At 37.2% G+C, this 19,740-nt stretch overlaps 1 protein-coding gene across 4 annotated transcripts in view; it reads left to right on the top strand.

Moving 5' to 3' along the window:
- DST (dystonin) overlaps positions 1–19,151 on the top strand; it is a 289,158-nt gene extending 270,007 nt beyond the window's left edge. For 2 of the 4 annotated variants that reach the window (XM_058019984.1, XM_058019985.1), the window contains 13 exons: positions 1,795–1,938; positions 2,758–2,946; positions 3,579–3,708; positions 4,519–4,682; positions 5,006–5,168; positions 6,613–6,767; positions 6,927–7,001; positions 7,856–7,873; positions 10,866–10,983; positions 13,151–13,350; positions 13,797–13,907; positions 16,612–16,735; positions 17,898–19,151. In XM_058019984.1, coding sequence (XP_057875967.1) covers positions 1,795–1,938; positions 2,758–2,946; positions 3,579–3,708; positions 4,519–4,682; positions 5,006–5,168; positions 6,613–6,767; positions 6,927–7,001; positions 7,856–7,873; positions 10,866–10,983; positions 13,151–13,350; positions 13,797–13,907; positions 16,612–16,735; positions 17,898–18,163 — 1,857 coding nt within the window. In that variant the 3' untranslated portion in view covers positions 18,164–19,151. The remainder of the gene's footprint in view (positions 1–1,794; positions 1,939–2,757; positions 2,947–3,578; positions 3,709–4,518; positions 4,683–5,005; positions 5,169–6,612; positions 6,768–6,926; positions 7,002–7,855; positions 7,874–10,865; positions 10,984–13,150; positions 13,351–13,796; positions 13,908–16,611; positions 16,736–17,897) is intronic. The other 2 variants (XM_058019986.1, XM_058019982.1) reach the window with 2 other exon arrangements.
- The last annotated feature ends 589 nt before the right edge of the window (positions 19,152–19,740 follow it).

Here is a 19,740-nt window from a genome sequence, read left to right as displayed (position 1 = left end):
TTTTAAGCTTATAACATAAGCTTTCAAGAAAACAAAAATAAAATAAGGGAAGAATACATATATATTACTTTTAAATACCATTAATGCATTATAATGCTGCATACTATAATAACAATGTATGACTGGAATTATTATATAAATATGAAATTTATCATCCTTTTTTCACTGTAATTTTGTAAAATAGTTTTATTGCATTTGTATTGAACTACATGTAGAAATGTTTCCTTCAGGACAGTATTTTATCCAAATGGTACTGAGAGCTGTAGTGGGTTAATGCACTGCATTGCTCAATGAAAAGCCTCCCATTTCCTCTTTTGTAAATGTGTCTGTGTCACTGGTTTGCCACAGCGTTCAATAAAATTAGGGGAGAGTTTAATACACTGTGACTTGTATGTCATAGATTTAGTTCTTGAAATACTCTAGTACAACTGAGCAAGGGAACACAATGCTGGTTTTTTGCCCATTTTCCACCTGCCTCTGGCTTGTTTTGGTAATCTCTCATTATAATCCAATTCAACTTTTCCAAAAGCGAGTTGAGCTGAAATATATTGTAAGGATGCATGTGTTTTTGTGAGAGAAGGTTTGTTATTATGATTTGGGTCTTAAGCTCTGGCAATAATTAAAGTTTAAATCAAAGTCAATTAGCAACAAATACTTTTAAATATAGAGCCTACATATTCCAAGCTTCTAGAACAAGGTAGAAGAGATTATATTTTACATTTTATTTCATAATAACTTCATACTTACTTTGTAAAGGCACAGGATAATGTCATTATGAGCTGTTGAAGAACCTATTTCTACAATGTTTTGGTGATTTTGAATTGTCTAGGACCTGACTTGGCTTATCTTTAACTTCATTATTAATCCAAAATAAATGGTGTTATGGCTGGAGAGGGGAAGAGTTAAGCTTTCAGAGACATGTTTCCATTTTGTAGCCTAATTAAAAATGTTAAAGTATAAAAAAATTTCCACTAGGCACTAAGAGATAATAGCAGTTCTAGTTAAGGATGCTCATAAAGACAAACAGACTTGCATAACATTTAGGCAGAAAAGTAAAGCCATTGTAGTAGCAATGTTCAACAAAAATAAAAGGGAAAGGGGAAAAGAAAAAAAAGAAAGAAATGCAAGCTCTAGAAAGGATAGGAACCTCCTTTCAGTTGCTTTTTCTTATTGTTGTTTCTCCCCACCACATCCATTTCTGGCCCTGCTATCATTGGAATACCAATGAGCTTGGATGCCTAAGGCTGTAAACATCCTTCTGCTTTTACAAGATTTTTTCCACATGCTGTGTCTCTCCCCCTCAGCTGCTGAGTTGTCACATTTGTGTTAGTTTAGTAGAGCTGCTCCTGAACTCTGTCATCTTGTCTGAGCATGCAATTGTTGGACATTTCCAGCCTGTGGAAGGAGCTTGATAGTTATTATGAAGAATTACTGTAACTGACAAACCAAGTCATTGAAATGTTGCCAACAGTGATTCTAACCATCATATAGCTGGTTTACAGCACTTCTAAATGCTGTGATTTTCCTTTGTTTTTTTATTAAGGGCATGCATCATCCAAGGATTTAGATTGTGGTGGGCTTTTAAAGAGCAGCAAGCTGGGATAAGGTTTTAGAGCTTTGTTTAGTACTTTATGTGGAACAGGCTTTTTAAACAGTTTAAACTTTTCTCGTATTTTCCTCTTGCAATTTGAATGTGCTTGAGCAGTCAAGAGGCTCATGGCCTTCAGATTATGCACTCAGATTTCTCTTGCAAATTTCATCAGCATCTAATTAAAATTATTACCTCTGTTTTAGGAATTTATGAAGAAACTGGAAGAGAAAAAGGCAGAACTGAATAAAGCAACAGGTATGGGAGAAGCTATTCTGGCTATCTGCCACCCAGACTCCATCACCACCATTAAGCACTGGATAACCATCATCAGAGCCAGGTTTGAAGAGGTCAGTATATGTTGAACCATCTTCATTGCAGCAGTCCATCTTTGATTAGAACACAGCTGACAACTAACATGGTAGTTACACTGTGAGGAAATGATCCAGCTGTTGAGAACTAAACATTTAAAATACCCATGGTGATGGATGTGAATACTGTGCTTCCCTAGGCTTTCTTTCAAAACTTATAGGGCTTTAAGAGCTAAAGCAGATGGTCAAGCTCCTTTGTTTGTATGTATTAAAGGAAATACTGTCTGACACTTCCCAAGTGAGGAAAACCAATAGTTTCTAGGAGGAAATTTAAAAGTTACAAAGGAAAGAAAATATAAGGGCAAATGTGAAGGATTTTCTGATTATATTAGAAAAGATTTCAGTCCAAAATATTCTTAATCTAGAAGATATCTAAACGATATCTTCTGAGGTTGTACCCTCAGCTATTAAGGTAATATTTTCTGGTTTGTATTAAGCTTAAAGAAAAACAAAATACTGGTGATAGCAAAGGAGTGCCCAGCAGGAAAACTGACACCAAATCCTGTGTGATTCACTAACTCACACATACAGTAAAACTTCTTAATATGTTGCCTGAATGTACTAGTTATTGTGTTTAGCAGCACCTAATCCTGAATATCTGTGGAAGAAATGTGTTGGACTAGGAATTCTAGTTACCTAGCTACTGTTAGTGATCAGCCACTACATTTAACACCTTTGATATTCAAATATCAGTAGGCCTAAGAAGTAGCTCTGGGTTCACAGTTAGCAGAGCAATTTTAAAAACATAATGAAGAGTTTCAGATGTGCACATACTCATGTATTGGTTCCTTTATCAAGGTCTTAGCATGGGCTAAACAACATCAACAGAGACTGGCAGGAGCTCTGGCTGGACTCATTGCTAACCAGGAGCTGCTGGAAGCCTTGCTGTCCTGGTTGCAGTGGGCAGAAACTACACTGACTGAAAAAGACAAAGAGGTCATCCCCCAGGAGATTGAGGAGGTTAAAGCACTTATAGCTGAACATCAGGTAAGGATCAGTGAGTGACATGTGTCACTCACACAGGGTTCACATCTCAGTTACGCTGCACGATCAAGTGCCAATCTCCTTTGCTATTGTTTCTTATGATAGTTGAATACAAGCAAGGACAGTATTAGGAATAAAAGAAAGCCCATGTGAAATGTATGATAGTGCTGCCACCTTAGATCCAGTGCTGCAGTGTGCCTTTACTGATTAAATATCAAAAACAGGTTTATGAAGTGCCAGAGGGAGCTGCTGGTGTAGTGAATGCTCATGGATTTACCTCAGCTTAAACACCTGCACTGTCTCCCTTCTATGAACTGCAGTCTGAACAGCAGGATCTTGGAGGCAAGATTCTGTTCTGTATCACCTCACCACATACCGTTAATAAAGAAGTTTGACAGATTGGTTTTTAGATTCAGCCTTCTTTTAACAGCCAGACCATAGTGATCTTAAAAGCTTATATGGCTGATTTTTCTTATCTACAAAACATTCATCTGTGTCTCTATTGTGAGGCTGGCATTATAAGTGTCTTTCTGTGAGTTTCTTTTTAACTTTGGTGTTTTGCTATTGTGTATGTTTTTCATTCCTCTGGTTACTTTTGTGTATTGTTAATTAAGATCCCCTCTATCTGATTGCAGACATTCATGGAAGAAATGACCAGAAAACAGCCTGATGTGGATAAAGTTACAAAGACCTATAAAAGGAAAGCACTTGAACCCTCTCCAGTACAATCTCATATTCCTGTCCTTGATAAGGGGAGAGCAGGAAGTAAGTAACAGCATATTTTGGGGTGTGTCACACGTACCATTGCTCTATCTGTAAAGTTTACAGATTGCTAATAATCCAATAGGTTTGATTAACTTCTGGTGAAAGGGGGTAAAGTTCTCTTGGCTGACTTTTCTAATTATCTCTCATTTTTATAAAGTGAGGAAATTTCTCAGACCAGACATGTATTTTTACATTTTGTCCTAATCTTCATGAATAGCCATTTTTAAAGTGTGCAGTCTTTCCTGTGCCCTTAAACTTCCAAGAGCAAGTACATGCCGAGTCTTTGCAAATCTTCCATTATCTGAAAGTGCAGACAACTTCACAGAGAGATATGGAGACAAAATTGTGCTCTTACTGTCTATAAAATTATATTAATCCACTTAGAAGTGTATTCAGTGAAGTTGAATGGAAAGTGAATCACCAAGTGAGGAAATTGCTTTTTGTATTTTTAGATATACTTACCCATTGTATTTTATACTTACCCATACATGGAACCTGCTTCTAAAATGAGGTTGTTTACTTTGCAACTCTGAGAGATTTACGAAGATTTAATTTAAACTGTGCAGCTTGACTAGTGGAGCCCTCACCAGTTGCTTCTGGCTAGATAAAAGAGGCTGTAAACACCACTGGGTTGTTCCCCAGCCATGGTAAAAAAAAGAAGAAAAATCCCACTATATGGAATCACCTTGGGGTATGACCTCCTTATTTGGGACAGGAAGGAATAATTTTAGGAGGGTTAAGTGCATTTCTTGTGAACATTTGTTTTGTTTGAACTGGGTGAGCCCTATGCCTTTTATCATGTTTTAACAGGAAAGCGTTCCCCAACACCAGGCATTTATCCCTCAGCAGCCCAGGCACAAATTGAAACCAAGAATCCACGGGTAAACCTTTTAGTCAGCAAATGGCAGCAAGTTTGGCTTCTGGCATTGGAAAGAAGGAGAAAACTTAACGATGCTTTGGACAGACTTGAAGAGGTCAGAAAAGCACTGTACAGAACATACATACTTTTTGCATAATTTTCTTTACCCTGGATTAAATTCCAATATTGTGAATAACTCCCATATTTGTTGTATTATATTGTATGACACAGCTAACTGAAACCACTTTGGTACAGGTGCTTTAATGTGCTTTAAAAGCTGTCATCATCATTTTAAATGAGGAGAGCTGAGATGTTTAAAATGCTTGCGTAGGTCCTCAAAAATCAATTATTCAACAAAACACAGATGGTATCTATCTCATTGATGTTCTAGATTGATGGATTTCAGCTGAAAAAAGTTTTTTTCTGTTTTTTATTAAGCTGAGAGAATTTGCCAACTTTGATTTTGATATTTGGAGGAAAAAATACATGCGATGGATGAACCATAAGAAGTCTCGAGTGATGGACTTCTTTAGGAGGATTGATAAAGATCAGGATGGAAAGATTACAAGACAGGAATTCATTGATGGAATTCTTTCTTCAAGTAAGTTTTTAAATTAACATAATATTGAACTTGGAACAAGCACCTCATGAAATCTTTTTGTCTAGATAGTGTGGCCTATGAATTTTATTGTGTTAGAAGGTCACAGATTTCCTTTTGAATTTATTATTATTACTTTGTAATTCTTTTACTTGAAAATATTTCTGTATTATAGAAACTCTTTCTAGTTTTTTACATTGTGAATCAGCTTACAAATGTCACATTTATATTATTGTCTAATTAGTAACTTGCTGTTTTATTGAACTCAGATTGTCATTCCTACAGTACACTAGCTGCTTCAACAATTACTTTTTGATTGATTACTCATAATAGTAAAAAGTACCTTATGGACCTTATAGATGATTTTCAAAATGAGTTCATAGGATCATATGATTTTTATTAAATAACTTACATAGAATAGTTTCAATTACAGAAGGAAACTGTAATTTTTGAAACCAGTGTTTCCATGAGCCATGAAAATATTTATATACCTATATAGTAAGGCTTAAAATGCCAAGCAATCAAACTAGAAAGGAATTTTCCTAGCTTTCCTGGTGGATCCGTATTCCTTAGATATGGTGGTAATGTAAGTCTTCCACATTGTATATGTGATCATATTTCCTTCTAGGAACTGACTCATAACAAACAAGGACCTCATACTTAAAATAATCCTTTATCTTCAGATCATGGAGACTTTTGCTTTGACCAGTAAGGATTCAGAATTGGGCTGCTTCTAGCATTTCATTTTAGTGTTACTCAGTAGGAAAATATTGTACTCTGTATATTTTCCCCCGCTTTAGGAAATGCAGTAAAGGATCACTATATGTGAATTTTGTTGTTTTGCTTGAATTAATAAAAAACCATGAAAAAAACCTAATACCACCACTTTTAACTCAGTTGGCATCAATTTATTATGACCGCCAAACACTCCTGGTATAATCCTGGTTCATCTCCTTGAAATTTTCTTCAACGATTTCATTGAGAATCTCTGCTGTGAACTTCATCTAAAGAAGGACTTCATGAAACACCATGAATGGATCTGCTCTGAGAAGGCTTCACATTCCATATTTGATCAGCACTGAAATGCTTGCTTGACCTATCGTCACTATTTGTCTTGTTAATTTCTGGTATTTTATGCACTTTGAAGGTCAAAATGTTAACACCCCCATACGCGCCATATATTTTACAGTTTAATCTGTGCCCTTGCTTTTGTCTCTATCTTTAGGCCACACTGTGGTACTCATTTTTATCCAATATCTGGATAACAGTGGAGATTCAGATTGAGGTTTTTTTCAGTAATATTCCTTCACTTGTTTGAATGTCCTTATTTTTTTGATAAGCACTATCTGTCACCAAATGCCTAATCACCTTCTAATATTTGTGATAAAGCTTCTCATTGTAATGGCATTGAAAATTGATAAAAATTGTGTTGCTCTTTGTCCTGCAGAGTTCCCTACAAGCCGACTTGAAATGAGTGCTGTTGCAGACATTTTTGATAGAGATGGTGATGGATATATTGACTATTATGAATTTGTAGCAGCTCTTCATCCGAACAAGGATGCATACAAGCCTCTCACAGATGCTGACAAAATTGAAGATGAGGTACATTCTCTGCTTTCTTAGGTTGTGTTCTCTTCTGCTGGGGTTGTATTCTATGATAATTCACTTTATTTTCACTCCTATTTAATTTGAAGCTTACTAGGTACACAAATCTTTGTAATTGTGATATTTAAAGTAATTATCCTGTTGTGTTTTTTGCAGGTTACAAGGCAGGTAGCGAAATGTAAATGTGCGAAACGGTTTCAAGTGGAACAGATTGGGGATAACAAGTACAGGGTAAGTCATTTAAGGACCTCAGTTCTTTCAGCTTTCTTCTTATGACATGGTTTACACAAGGAATTAGGCTATATGAATTCACAAGAATCTTGTATGACAATTACATATTTTCTTTGAGATTGTCTAAATGCTTTTTTCTTGTTAGAACATATAGATATGTTCTAAAAATATGGAAAATTGCTGATGCTTGTATTCATTTTCACTCAAACTACCAAAGCTGTTTTCACTGATAGGAATTTTTAAGAGCTAACCTCACACATCTGTACACATGCATACATATGTACAATATATCCTCAAAAGCTGGTCTTTCTGCCTAAAAACCTTAAGTGTTTAAACTGTAGCTGTTTTTCTATTAGTTTCATAAAAACAGTTACTGATATTTCCTTGTGGTATTGTGATGTACTTCAAAAATCTTTTACCAAAGTGTATTCAACCATTTTTACACTCTTTTGTCATTTTATTGGAACACGCATACTTCTAAATATAAGCAAAGTGTTAGATATCTGCAGAATTATTATAGATCACAGAAAAATAAATATCACACAGTAGAGAAAGATCTGCTACCCCTGGATTCAATAGCCAGAAAAATTTGAGGTAAAATATGCAACATTTGGCTAAGAGAGATTAATAAGTACTTGAAGATTTTAAAAGACCACAGAAACAGCAATGGGAAGGAAACGAAGGCCTTGAATATTTTCCAATATTCAGTCTCTGGATGGCTAGCTACCTGCTCATCTCTCAAGTAGATACTTTATTTAGTATGTCTAATGTGTTAGTTTGCATGTGTTCTAGGTCATGTAGAGAATTTCCTGTAAACTAATCGTGTCTTTCTTCCATTTTTCATTTCTTATCAGTTCTTCCTGGGAAATCAGGTATAAACCAGTGGAATGTGTTATGAAGTTTTTTTGGGGTTTTTTTTTGGTTTGGTGTTTATTTTGTTTTTTGTTTTTCGTTTTTTGTTTTGTTTTTTTGTTGTTTTTTTTTTTTTTTGTTGTTATTTTCTCTCTCTCTTTTTTTTCCTCCCCCTAACACATATTTAAGCTTGCAATGGTCAGCCTTCTTGCCATCCTTTAATTTTCAGCTAATTCATTGCTGGTCAGCTGTGGTATTTCTTTAAATGCTGTGGAGCATTCCTTGTCTCAGGATCCCTGCTATACAATCCCTCACCTGCTTTCTTTGGTCATTTTCCTCATTAAGGAGATTACTTTTAAAGGAACCAGATAATGGTCAGCAGCAATTCCCATAGCGAAAAATCTTGAGCATTTAAACTGCAATTGTAGAGATCACAATTATCTAATCAGTTTTATAGTCAAATTCTTCAAAATTCCGTAATGTTATTTTTAGGCTATTTGATTAAAGGCTAATCATGGCAAACAGATCCCAGTGTCTTATCACTTATTTATTGCAAATTGCACAAAAAGTACTTTCATCTTTGCAAAAAAAAAGGTACAGTCTCTAAGCAATCAAGCAGACTGATTAAGAACCTAGCTGATAGTTATTATTTTATTTCCTAACACAGTGAGTCTTTAAATACATATTTTGGAAATAGGCAAAATAAAATTGCTGTTCCCCTGTAGACTAATGCCTCTCCCAGAGTGTTTTCAAGGAGCTATGGCGAGTCTATAATGTGCTGGAGCTGTGTTAAGGAATGCTTTGTGTCAGCTGGGTCACTGGTGAGTCCTCCCTCAGCAGGAGATGCTGCCCAGTGCTTACTCCTGTGCTACACACTGATACACAGCTTCCTGAAGTGCTAAACCACATCTGCCCAGTAAGAATGGAAACCCCCTATGCAAACCAGGTATCAGGTTAGTCTTATGCTTTTAAAAAGGCAATAATGGATGTAATCCATTCTGGACATGCTAGTGTTAACAGCAATAGCCATTTTAAATCTCAAGATGTTGAAAACGTGGTTGCACTCTTGTTTACTAGCAGAGCCTGTTGAAGTATAGAAGAAAGCACAGAGCAGTGCATAACTTTGCCACATGCCTCAAGCAATACATCTAAGCAATAATTTAAAATATTTTCCACATATAGAACAAAGCTCTTTTTGAAAGAACTGTTTGAAATTATGTTAATCCTTTTATCTATCATCTGTACTCTCAGATCTGGGGAACACAGAGCATTGCTTGAGAAACTCGTACTGATGCAGAACGGCACCTACAGGCTATTGTCAAGAACAGACCTTTTTGTATCTTAAACTCCTTTATGTTTTTACCTCTGGTTATTTGAAATAATGTTAAATACTGTTTAAAGAAAGTTGTACCAGGCTATTTTAAGAAGGAAATCAACCGAGTTACCATAAGAAGAAATGCAGTGATAGGTACTATTGTATTACCATGTTACTTTCCAGCCCCACTTTCTGAATTAATTTCTAGCTGGGCAGTTTCCAAAGCACACTTGACCATTGGTGTAGTTGCCTGATGGGGTCTAACTGACTAATTAGGCTGTGATGGGGGAAAAAATAAAGAAAAGAAGAAAGATACTATTTTCAGAATCACTAGGAAAAAATTTGGTAGGAACAAGCCAATGAAAATAAACAGTGTTAATTTAGATGCCTTTTAAAAAAAACCTGTGATCTACATATATAAAATGGTTCTTTGTTTGGCACATATTGAATGCATTATTAAAAAACTCTGAGAAATAATGCTCATGTAAATGTTCTTACTTATAACAAATACAATTTATTATTGAATTAAGAAGCAAGCTTTGCTTTTGTTTGGTTCCTAAAAGTAATATTCCTTTAAACTTATTCTCTCTTCTTGGCTTGAATAGTACCAAACAACTAAAGTCATCTAACAAGTAGGGAGCACATTTTTTGTGTGGTTTGTTCAGTCCCCTCACTGGAGCAAGTAGGTGCAGTTGAATTATGGCCAGCCTTCTCCAAGGGTCAGAGATTGTCCCAAAGAGGGCCACTCAACTCCCGTTGGTTTTAGTGAGTGTTCTGCATGTTTGTGTGAGGGTGCACTGCACTTGGCCTGGTGATCTGGTATCAAAATATTTTAGTAGTGCTGGCTTAAAAGTACTGAATTCTTCTGGTGAGTTTTCTTGAGATTGTGGGGTCAGCATTTTGGTCATGCTTTCTTTGATCTGAATGTGAGTGAAGGTACTGCGTACAGGTTTTGTTACACAGGTTTCAAGAGCAAAATGTGCATTCTGCCTGGCCCAAAGGACTCATACAAGAACTTAGTATGAAACAGACTCTCATCTCTGAATCGTGAAGAACCTTGATGTGTAGTCAGAGGAATGACAAACATAATTATAGTTATTAATCATTCATTGCTTCTTTAATGTTCCCTTCCTCAGCTTACCTTGCTATAGGTAAGCAGTGTCAGCACTGCAGTGCTACACCTGAAAATATTCCCATAGGTTAATCAATTGAGAGAACTGTGCAACACTCATAACATGTTGAATTTCCAGATTGTTTGAAGTGATGCTGCCTTCCTTTCAGCTGACAACATTAAAAATCAAGACTGTTGCAGAAGAGTGTTTGCTTAAGATTTTACCAGTGAAATAATGCAAATAGGTCTTCATTAATTTGCACAAAAGCAGACTGTAACCAATCAAATAATGTACAACTAATTTTGCTTCTTTTATGACCTCAGACATTTGACAATCAAACATAAAATTAAACCTGAGTTTCTTCCTTACCATCCTGCCATCTTCTTTTGATTAATGCAGTGCCATCTGATTTGAAATCTTAACAGCTTTAATAATCTGCATAAATAAATTGATTTTTTTTTAGCATTTACTAATTATTAAACATCAAAATAAACTTTTTAAAAGGTCTGATTTTTTTAACCTATCAGTGTTGAACTGCATCTGAATGCCTGAGAAGCTCAGACTGTCATTTGATTTTTATTGCAGTTTGGTGACTCTCAACAACTGCGCCTTGTTCGTATCCTGAGAAGTACGGTCATGGTCCGTGTTGGAGGTGGCTGGATGGCACTTGATGAGTTCTTAGTGAAAAATGACCCTTGCCGTGGTATGTAACAGAACTGTTAAAGACTTGCAGCTTATTATTTGGATGCAGTCACCATTCATTGTCTCAAGATGGAGATGGACTTGTATAAAATGCCAGTTGTTGTAAACATCATCTCACTAAATGTCACATTTTTGTGAACTTTAAATCACATGGTTGAGATCCTCTCAGTTGCACTGATGTATGTCTGGAAAAACTGTAGTGTCTTCTGCACAGTTCTTCAGTGTTATAGTGGTGTAAGTAAAAACTGAACTTAGCCCAAATAGACTTGATGGTATGTAAGTGGCTTGTATGACTTGGCAGAAATAGCACACAGTAAAAACCCTTCTCCAATAAAACCTTCTCAGCAACACAATAAGTCAAAGTAAGGCAATTGAATTGATGAGTAACACCACCACCACAAAAACCTCTGGCCAGTGACTCTTCCCAGTCTTTCTACCTTTGTAACCTTGTCTTTTCCTTGGCATCTTCCCCAGAAGCACTTTGTATATCCCTGAGCCTTACACAAAGCAAGTGGAAAATGTTCTGGTCTGGAGGACATTGTGCTCTGTGGGAGCAGGAAGTGCTCTATCACTGAGCCCTCCAGGGCATTGCATCAGATGAGCTGTTTTCTCAGGACACAATACTGAGGACTGTAATAAGGAATTCCAATACACTCTACCCGTCAATAGGCCTGAGAAAAATTTTTGGGGTACAACAGAACCAACCAAGTTAACCCTTCAATGAAGCCAGATCTTCTGAGGCACATTTTATTTTCTACTACTCTTTTGAGGAATAGAAGTAGAAAGGAATAAAAGAAGGACCCTTTTTCTGGGTGTATTTGAGCAGATGTCAACACAGAAGGTCTAAAGAATACCTGTAAGAATACTCTGTAAAATCAGCATCACTGGATGTTGTGCATTGCTACCTAATCCTTGCCTGGTTGAAATCAGTGTTACAGGTTCAAACTTTTCCTAAACCACTTTACCTAACAAATTTGCATTTCCACCAAGTGCTCCTCGTGTATTCAGATGAATCATACTGCAAAGAACTGTGGTCATAAACAGTTTCAAAAGTACCGCACCTAGTCATATAAAATCTCTTTAGCTTGTATTACTTCTTTATGTCAGCAGATAAATACCGCTGCCACACAAGTACACTTGGGACTGCAGCCGAGTCTGTCCAAATGCCATTTCCTTTCTGCCTAGGGGACCTTTGAGAGCTCACCTCAGAACACTTAGGGACAGCTTTTGCTCAAGTCCTGTCTTTTGGCCTGGTGCTCCAAGTCTCTTGCATATGCAGCTGCTGTACTTGATTTCTTCTCCTGCTAACGATTTTCTTTAATGTGACCCATGTCCTGTGTCATTTTTTCTAGTTCATCATCACGGGAGTAAAATGTTACGTTCGGAATCAAACTCTTCAATTACCACTCAGCCTACTATAGGTTGGCAAACCCCTCTCTTTGTCTCCTTCTCCTCTTCTTCTCTCTCCTAATTTCCTTCCCGCTTTTTTAATATATGTATACTTTTAGCTATATGCTTCACCCTTCATATTTAGCTTAACATGTTCCTACATGGGCTGGTGCTTTGCAAGCTAATTTTTTTGACACGCTTGAAGAGTGTTTCAAAAACAATTGCCATTCACACTGACACAGTTAAATGCTAACATGTCTTGCATTTATTCATGCAGAACATTCTCTTGTATGTATGTTTGTATGTGTGTGTGTGAGTGCTTAGCCACCAATTACTTCATCATAGTTTGGGTTTTATGTTCATCATTGCATGTTGCCAAACCACATAACTTCATACTTTTGAATAAATATATTTGCTGCTTTCCTGTAATTTCTTCTAGAACGTCCAAGCAAGTATTATTTATTATGAATAGCTGTAGTTAGCAAAACTGCCCATCAGGTTGTGTCTATGTATTAATAGTTGATTGATTAACAATGATTTAGCACGTTGAGCATTCCATTATCACGCTGACTTCCTTTGACAGTGGTTCATTCCTGCTGGCATAAAGTATTAGAATAAGTGAGTCCTGCACATAACTCTTCTGTGTCTAAAATAAATGCATTACATAGTAATGCATTTTATTTATTGTTAAAATGTGTTGGAGTTGGCATGGCAAAAATGGCAATAAACAGCCTTGTGACAGCTTTCATGTCTGAGTCAACAAACACCTCTCTTTGCAGCTAAAGGGAGGACAAACGTGGAGCTCCGTGAAAAATTCATTTTGGCAGATGGTGCCAGTCAGAGCATGGCAGCTTTCCGACCAAGGGGCCGTAGATCACGACCCTCTTCAAGAGGTGCTTCTCCCAATAGATCTACTTCTCTGTCAAGTCAAGCTGGCCAAGCAGCTGCCCCACAGGCTGTTGCTACAAGTACACCGAAGGTAAGGAGAAACCTACAAAACTGCACTGGTTAACAAATGGGGTACAGATTGAATTTTTGGGCTTTTCCTCACTCCAGTAATATTGCTGCATTCTCTAGCTGATGGAGAAAAAGTGTCTCCATTTTATTTCATAGTCTGAGGTGGATATGAGAGTGTTTTCAATATGTTTTCTCTACTGTTTGTTTGCAACATGGCGGTAGAAGAATTTCTACGTTAAGGTGCCACATGAGCTAACCGGCAGTTTGGGAACTGCTCTGAAAGATCAACAAACCTCCATTTCACTTGAAAAATAAACTCTGTCATCTCTTCATTATAGAACATTTATCATTAACTTTTTCTGCTTAGATTTTATTTCTACTGAGATTTTGAAAGCCAGGGTATCCTTCTCTGTGCCATAGTTTTCCTCTACTGTCCTTCACATTTTGATTTACCATTGTTTCATACAGACACCACATCATTTAACACGCAACTATGGTAAACCATGGTTGACAAACAGCAAAACATCAACTCCTTCTAAGCCACCAGAATCCTCAGACTATCAAGGGTCATCTGCAGAGGTACAGTAAGGACAGAAATTCTAGTCTAATGACTTCCTTCACTAAAACTCTCACTTCACTAACAGTCACTACAGTTTCAGTATGTCTAAGCTGCAACATCCTGTGTATATTAATGCATTGTCTTTGTTTTAGACCTTTGTCATATTATTTCTTACTTTTTCCCCCTCCCCAAAGTTTGTTTTGTTTTTTGAGGTTTTTTTAATGTTCTATTTTTCATGGGTTTTTTTAATTTTTAGGAAAATAGAGCCTCACTGAGCTAATGTTTAAATCTCAAATGCTTAATAAATCAGGAAAGTATGGAATGAAATAGTTGAGTAAATGTGGAAAAGTACTTTTTAAAAGAAAAATAAAACATTCAATATACTTTGCAGGTTTCTTTCCTAAAATTGTTTACTTTGAATTCATTAAGTACTACAATGTTTCTTAACTGCAGACACGAGATTAATAAATCATGATCTCTAATGCAAAACCACATAATAAAGAAATACCCAATCACAGTGAAGAAGATGGCAAAAAAGTCTGGCTGTGATACATAGAACTTTACAACAACTGAAAGTTTTGTTTAGGGGGTAGTGACCAGTCATTGCTCTAATAGGATAGCTATTTGATGACTTAACAGGAAACTAGCATGGCTTACATGGAAATTGCTAGTATAGCAATTAGGATTATGCTGGCAATTAGGCTGTATGACCAAAATTTAAAGGGGCTTGAAGCCAGAGTGTTTGCTTTAATGTCATGACAGTTAGTGAAAAGATTGCAGCTGGATCAGGCTGCACACTGATGTGTCATTTGTGGGAGTTACTCTTGCCCTGGGTTGGATGGAGGGCTTGGAGAGGAGAAGCTTGTGCTACCACCCCCTCTGTTGCATCTGCTTTTCACAAATCTGCACTTTGATGCCTATTGCTGTTCATGTGACACCTTCTGGTGTGAAGTTTCCATAACCTCAGCATGGCTTTTCTCAAAGATGCGCAACAAACTTCTTCCTCCCTCCTCCTGTGAGTGTTGTTGTGCACACTGCAGGTGTGTCTGTGGGCACAGCACTGCAAGCACCCGGGGCTGTGGCTTAGACTGATTAACAGCACAGAGTTTAGTCAGTTGTCAGTTTCTAACATATTCCTGTATTTTCTTTTATCTCTTAGCTGGTAACTGCAGTGAAAGATTAATTGATGGTACATTAAAGGGTTTATAGACATGGAAAGATGTTGTTTTCATTGAATTACAATGACAGGAAAGCAGCTGGCCTGATTTCATATGGGGGCACTGTATTTCTTATCTACTCTTCCAACTGCCAGTAGTTTCAGTGAGTTTCTTTTATGTAAACCAGTGTGGTTTAAGATTATAAACAGAATGGTTAGGGTGGGGTAGGTTCATTGGATTTTTTAAGGCATTCTGCTGCATTTACTGCCCAAGAGAGCAGTTATTCATTTTATATGTAAACTGCATTTTGGCTTAGGGCAAAACTGAACAGGCTAGTTTGATTTTTCGCACTGGTGATTCCCTCCCAATGCCTTGGCCAGAGTGCAGCAGCTTCAGTGGGGGTAAAAGTGTTCCCTTTCTCCTTACCCTCCCAAGCAGTGTGTGTAGAGCGGAGGTTCCCAGGATGGGGCTAGCTGTATGTCCAGCACTGTCCTTGGCTGTAATGAGAGTTTAACATTGTGACCTGCCCTGGTCAGAGCCAGCAGGATTGCTCTGGAGCATCTCAGCACTCTTTTGTTCAGAAATGGTCTGAACTGGCAGCTGCCAGGCAAGCTCCTGCCAGGCCTCTGCTCTTTTCTTAGCTCAACGCAGCTTCCAACACATTTCTCTGGATCCTGGTTTTCAGTACCTAATTCTGTCTACAGCTCTATGGAGATCAAGGGCACAGAATGCAGGATCCTGGGATCCAGGCCACTCCACAAACTGCATTCATCACAGCACTGTTTTTTCTAATTTTTGAATATCTATATAGTATTTTTGTGTTATTAAATTACTGTGCATACTGTAATTTTCCTCTTATTTGCATACACCTCTTATTTAGTGAGTGATATTCATTTTGAAATCTGATGATTCAATTTTTGTGGCTGTGAAAGAAATTTTGGGCAGATTTGGGGCAGATTGTCAATCAAGACTCATTTCAGAAATAAGAAAGCAGGCAGGGTAAGACTGGGTAGTAAAGACACTGTAAGGCAGTAGTATATTGACAACTGGAACTTTTACAGTTAGTCCTATGCCCTTTTTTCTGTTTTCCCTTGTTTTGGCTTGGGGTTTTTTTCCTCCTAGCAAAAGGTTTCTGAAATTTGGTAGCCTTGTTTCAATTTTAAAAATATTTTCATCACCTATAACTACAGCCAGAATGGTGGAAATTCAAGTTATGCAGATACAAACTCTCAGTATGTACCATCAACTAATCTTACCTGCTTGACTAATTATAAAAAGGTAGCTTTTTTCTTTCTTCATATGTGTTGAAATACACACAAAGATGCTAAAGTTAAGCAGACTTAAAATTATTCGTTTGTTGTTGTTGTTTTACGTTTGGACTACTTCAAATGCAAACTGCTAAAGGAGCATTGTAAACTTCACATTATGAATAATGCCCATAGTGGCTTAAACCAATATTTCAGATTCACATTGAATGTTGTGATGATCACATCCTAAGCTATGTAGTCCCTAATACTAGTCCTTGTCTTCAGTTAAAAAAGCATTTTTTGTGTTTTGGTTTACATAGGGAACACCAATTCAAGGAAGTAAACTGAGACTGCCAGGGTATCTATCAGGGAAAGGTTTCCACTCAGGAGAAGACAGTGGCATCCTGTCAACAGCAGCTACCAGAGTCAGAGCTCAGTTTGCAGGTGAGTGTCTTGACTTCAGAGATTGATCTACCACTTGCTTTGTTTTCCACCTGAGCACTTGAGGTCACATTAGGGGTCAAGGGAGATGTCAGAAGAGTGAAAAGGAGTAAAAGTTGTACAGTCTACCCATTGCTGAGGGTGCACATAATCAGGCCCTCCATTAACATGTTCAGCTCTGGATGTGTGAATTCATGCCTGCAATCTTCTTGAGAATGGTACCTTCAATGCATCTGCCCTAGGAACTGGGGAAGAAGCATTTACTCAAAGGATCCAGTTTTTTACAGTATTCAAGTTGTTCTCAATTGTGATGGAGCAAAGGGAGGTCACTTAGTCATGACCTGTCTATTTCTTTTGGAAGAACTGCAGGGAGCAGCTGTAAATTGCCTTATTAATGGAATATCCCACAGAGATTTTAAAAGCACTATACAAAAATAGAAAGCAGTGAAGCTGTGCTTTGCAACACAGTTCTTCATACAAACAGGGAACCAGAGCTGTGAAGATCAAAAATGCTTAATAAGTAATTGGAAAATTATGAAAAAACCACATTAATTGTTTTCTGTTTAAGATTCCTTGTTGCGGTTTTTTCTTCACAGCACATTGTCTGGGCAGGCTTTTACTTAGCAGGCTTGCTGATAGCTCATCTTCTCAGCCCTTTGTTGGGCAGGATGTCTACTTTGCCCTTGTTTACTTGCAGCTTTCATCTGTATGGGTTTGAATTTATTTTCTTTTTAAAGTGCTACACATTTAAATATTGGGATGTTCATTTGCATCTCCAAGATGCCTATATTTAGAAATCATGAATGCATGAAGAGACCAGAAATTGATTTTTTTTCCCCCCAATTAATAGCTGAGAAATTGGCAGGGGAAATAAAGGCTCTGGCTGTTGAGTGAAGGTACAATCCATGTCCAGGAAGTCAGTAAAAGCTGCCAGGATAATGCATTTTTGATAAGATAAGCTAGTGATGAACTAACTCGGTGTCAGCATTTGATCTTGCATTTCCTTTTCTTTAGTGTGAGACACAGCATCACTTAGCTTGCCTGGCAGACATTTAAAGTGTAGCTTGTGCAATGAGGAATTTTTGGAGTGCCAAAGATCTAGGAAAGACCTGCACAGATCTTCCATCCTCACCTTTAAACCTGGTGGTTATCTTCTCTTTTTCAGACACCAGAAGAACTCCAAGCAGACCTGGTAGCCGAGCAGGAAGCAAGGCTGGCAGCAGGTCGAGCAGCCGCCGCGGCAGTGACGCGTCTGACTTTGACATCTCAGAAATCCAGTCTGTGTGCTCAGATGTGTCAGAGACTGTTCCTGCCACCAGCAGGCCGACACCCCGAGCAGGCTCTCGGCCAGGATCCGCCAAGCCTTCTAAAATTCCAACCCCCCAGAGAAGGCCACTAGCCAGCAAATCGGACAAGTCCTTGAAGAGATAATATGATTGGCTCCATAAAGGTCTTTTCCTTTTGCATTAAATATTTAAGTTCATAAGATGTAAAATATTATGTAGAAATTACTGTGAAATATCGCAAGAGGTGGATTTTTAATTCTGCAGATGGCCTTATTTGTGTATTTGTCTTCTTATTTTATGTGTATAATTTTTGTCAGATTTTGTTTTGTTTCGCCATATCCTGTGAGAAGGGGAAGAGTTCTAATGTAAACTAACAGTTGTACACAGTAACATGTAGAGAGTACACTAAAAATAATTGCCGAATGTACAGTGTACTGAATGTACAGTAAGTCTCTGCAACCTCAATAAAAAAGGCCGATCACTATGTCATTAGTTAACAGTAAAGGATACCTCATGATTTTTCTTTAAAAAAGAAAAAGAGAATACTGAAAGCCAAAAGACACAATTACACATTTTGAGCTAACTAAACAAACACTAAAGGATGTATGTCAAAAGTACTAAGGAATACAAACACACCTTCACAGTACCCTTATTTATACAGCATCTCTGAGAACTCACAGAGTTAATTAAGCACTTGCCAATAATATGATACTCCAATACCTTGCAGCATTTCTGTGCCATTGCTTTCAATGAGGCCAGACACATTCTGGATATCTGAACTATTATTCTGTAAGAATATCAATATAAAGTGCATTCATGTAAATGTGAGGTTTTCTTTGGCTTGAGTGGATGGTAGCACTGTATCATTAAATTCATTTTGTATCAAAGCAATTTTGCTTGCAGAAAGCTCAAAAATAAACATGTCCCTTAACTTTATTTTATATTGTATTTCTTATTTCACAGGAAGGTAATTTTCTGTGTTATGTTTTAGAGCATATGCCATTTCAGATGACAAATAATTACCATAGGAACACAGGCTTTAATGTTATTTCCCATTATCAGCTATCTGATTTTGGTTAGCTACTGTATTTGTTTAATAAAACACTAAATTGCACATATCAGAGCATATGAAATTATATGTAATTATTGTGTGTCGACAGTTATTTTCTCCATATTAAACTGTGTCTTTTACATACCATATATAAAATGCATAGAGTAATTCACTTGCTCTGTTAGTCAGTGAAACATTCTAGCCATGCATGGATTCATTGAAAGGATACCTAATAGCTCAATTTCACTGGAAAAAAGGGTGCAGCTTCAAATGGGAGTGCTGTAGCATGGCTGGATAGATGTTGTGGTAAGTAATGACAGAATCTCTGGAACTTTCAAATAATATCAGAGACTTGTGTGGGACTTGGCCAGATAAACAAAATAATACTCAAAGATAATTGAATCAATCAAAATCCATTTGTATCAGGATTTCCTTCAACACAGAGTTGTACAAAGGTTTGTGGAAAGCCATGATCAACCAGTCCTACCTGGCTTGGGAATCAGCACAAGTGTTTACTGACAACTGAAGCATCAGTCTCTGCTGCACTGTTTTATCTTTCCATTTTTCACCTCTCCTGTTGCTTCTATTCATCCAGTGACTGCTTTCCTAGAACACTAAAATATATCAGAATGATTTGGTGCTTTTTGAAGCCCCCAACACCCTTGCATAGT

Source organism: Melospiza georgiana, chromosome 3, assembly GCF_028018845.1.
Source record: "Melospiza georgiana isolate bMelGeo1 chromosome 3, bMelGeo1.pri, whole genome shotgun sequence".
Classification (NCBI taxonomy): domain Eukaryota; kingdom Metazoa; phylum Chordata; class Aves; order Passeriformes; family Passerellidae; genus Melospiza; species Melospiza georgiana.
Note: the sequence above shows the minus strand (reverse complement) of the source record. Positions and strands in the feature narration are given on the sequence as shown.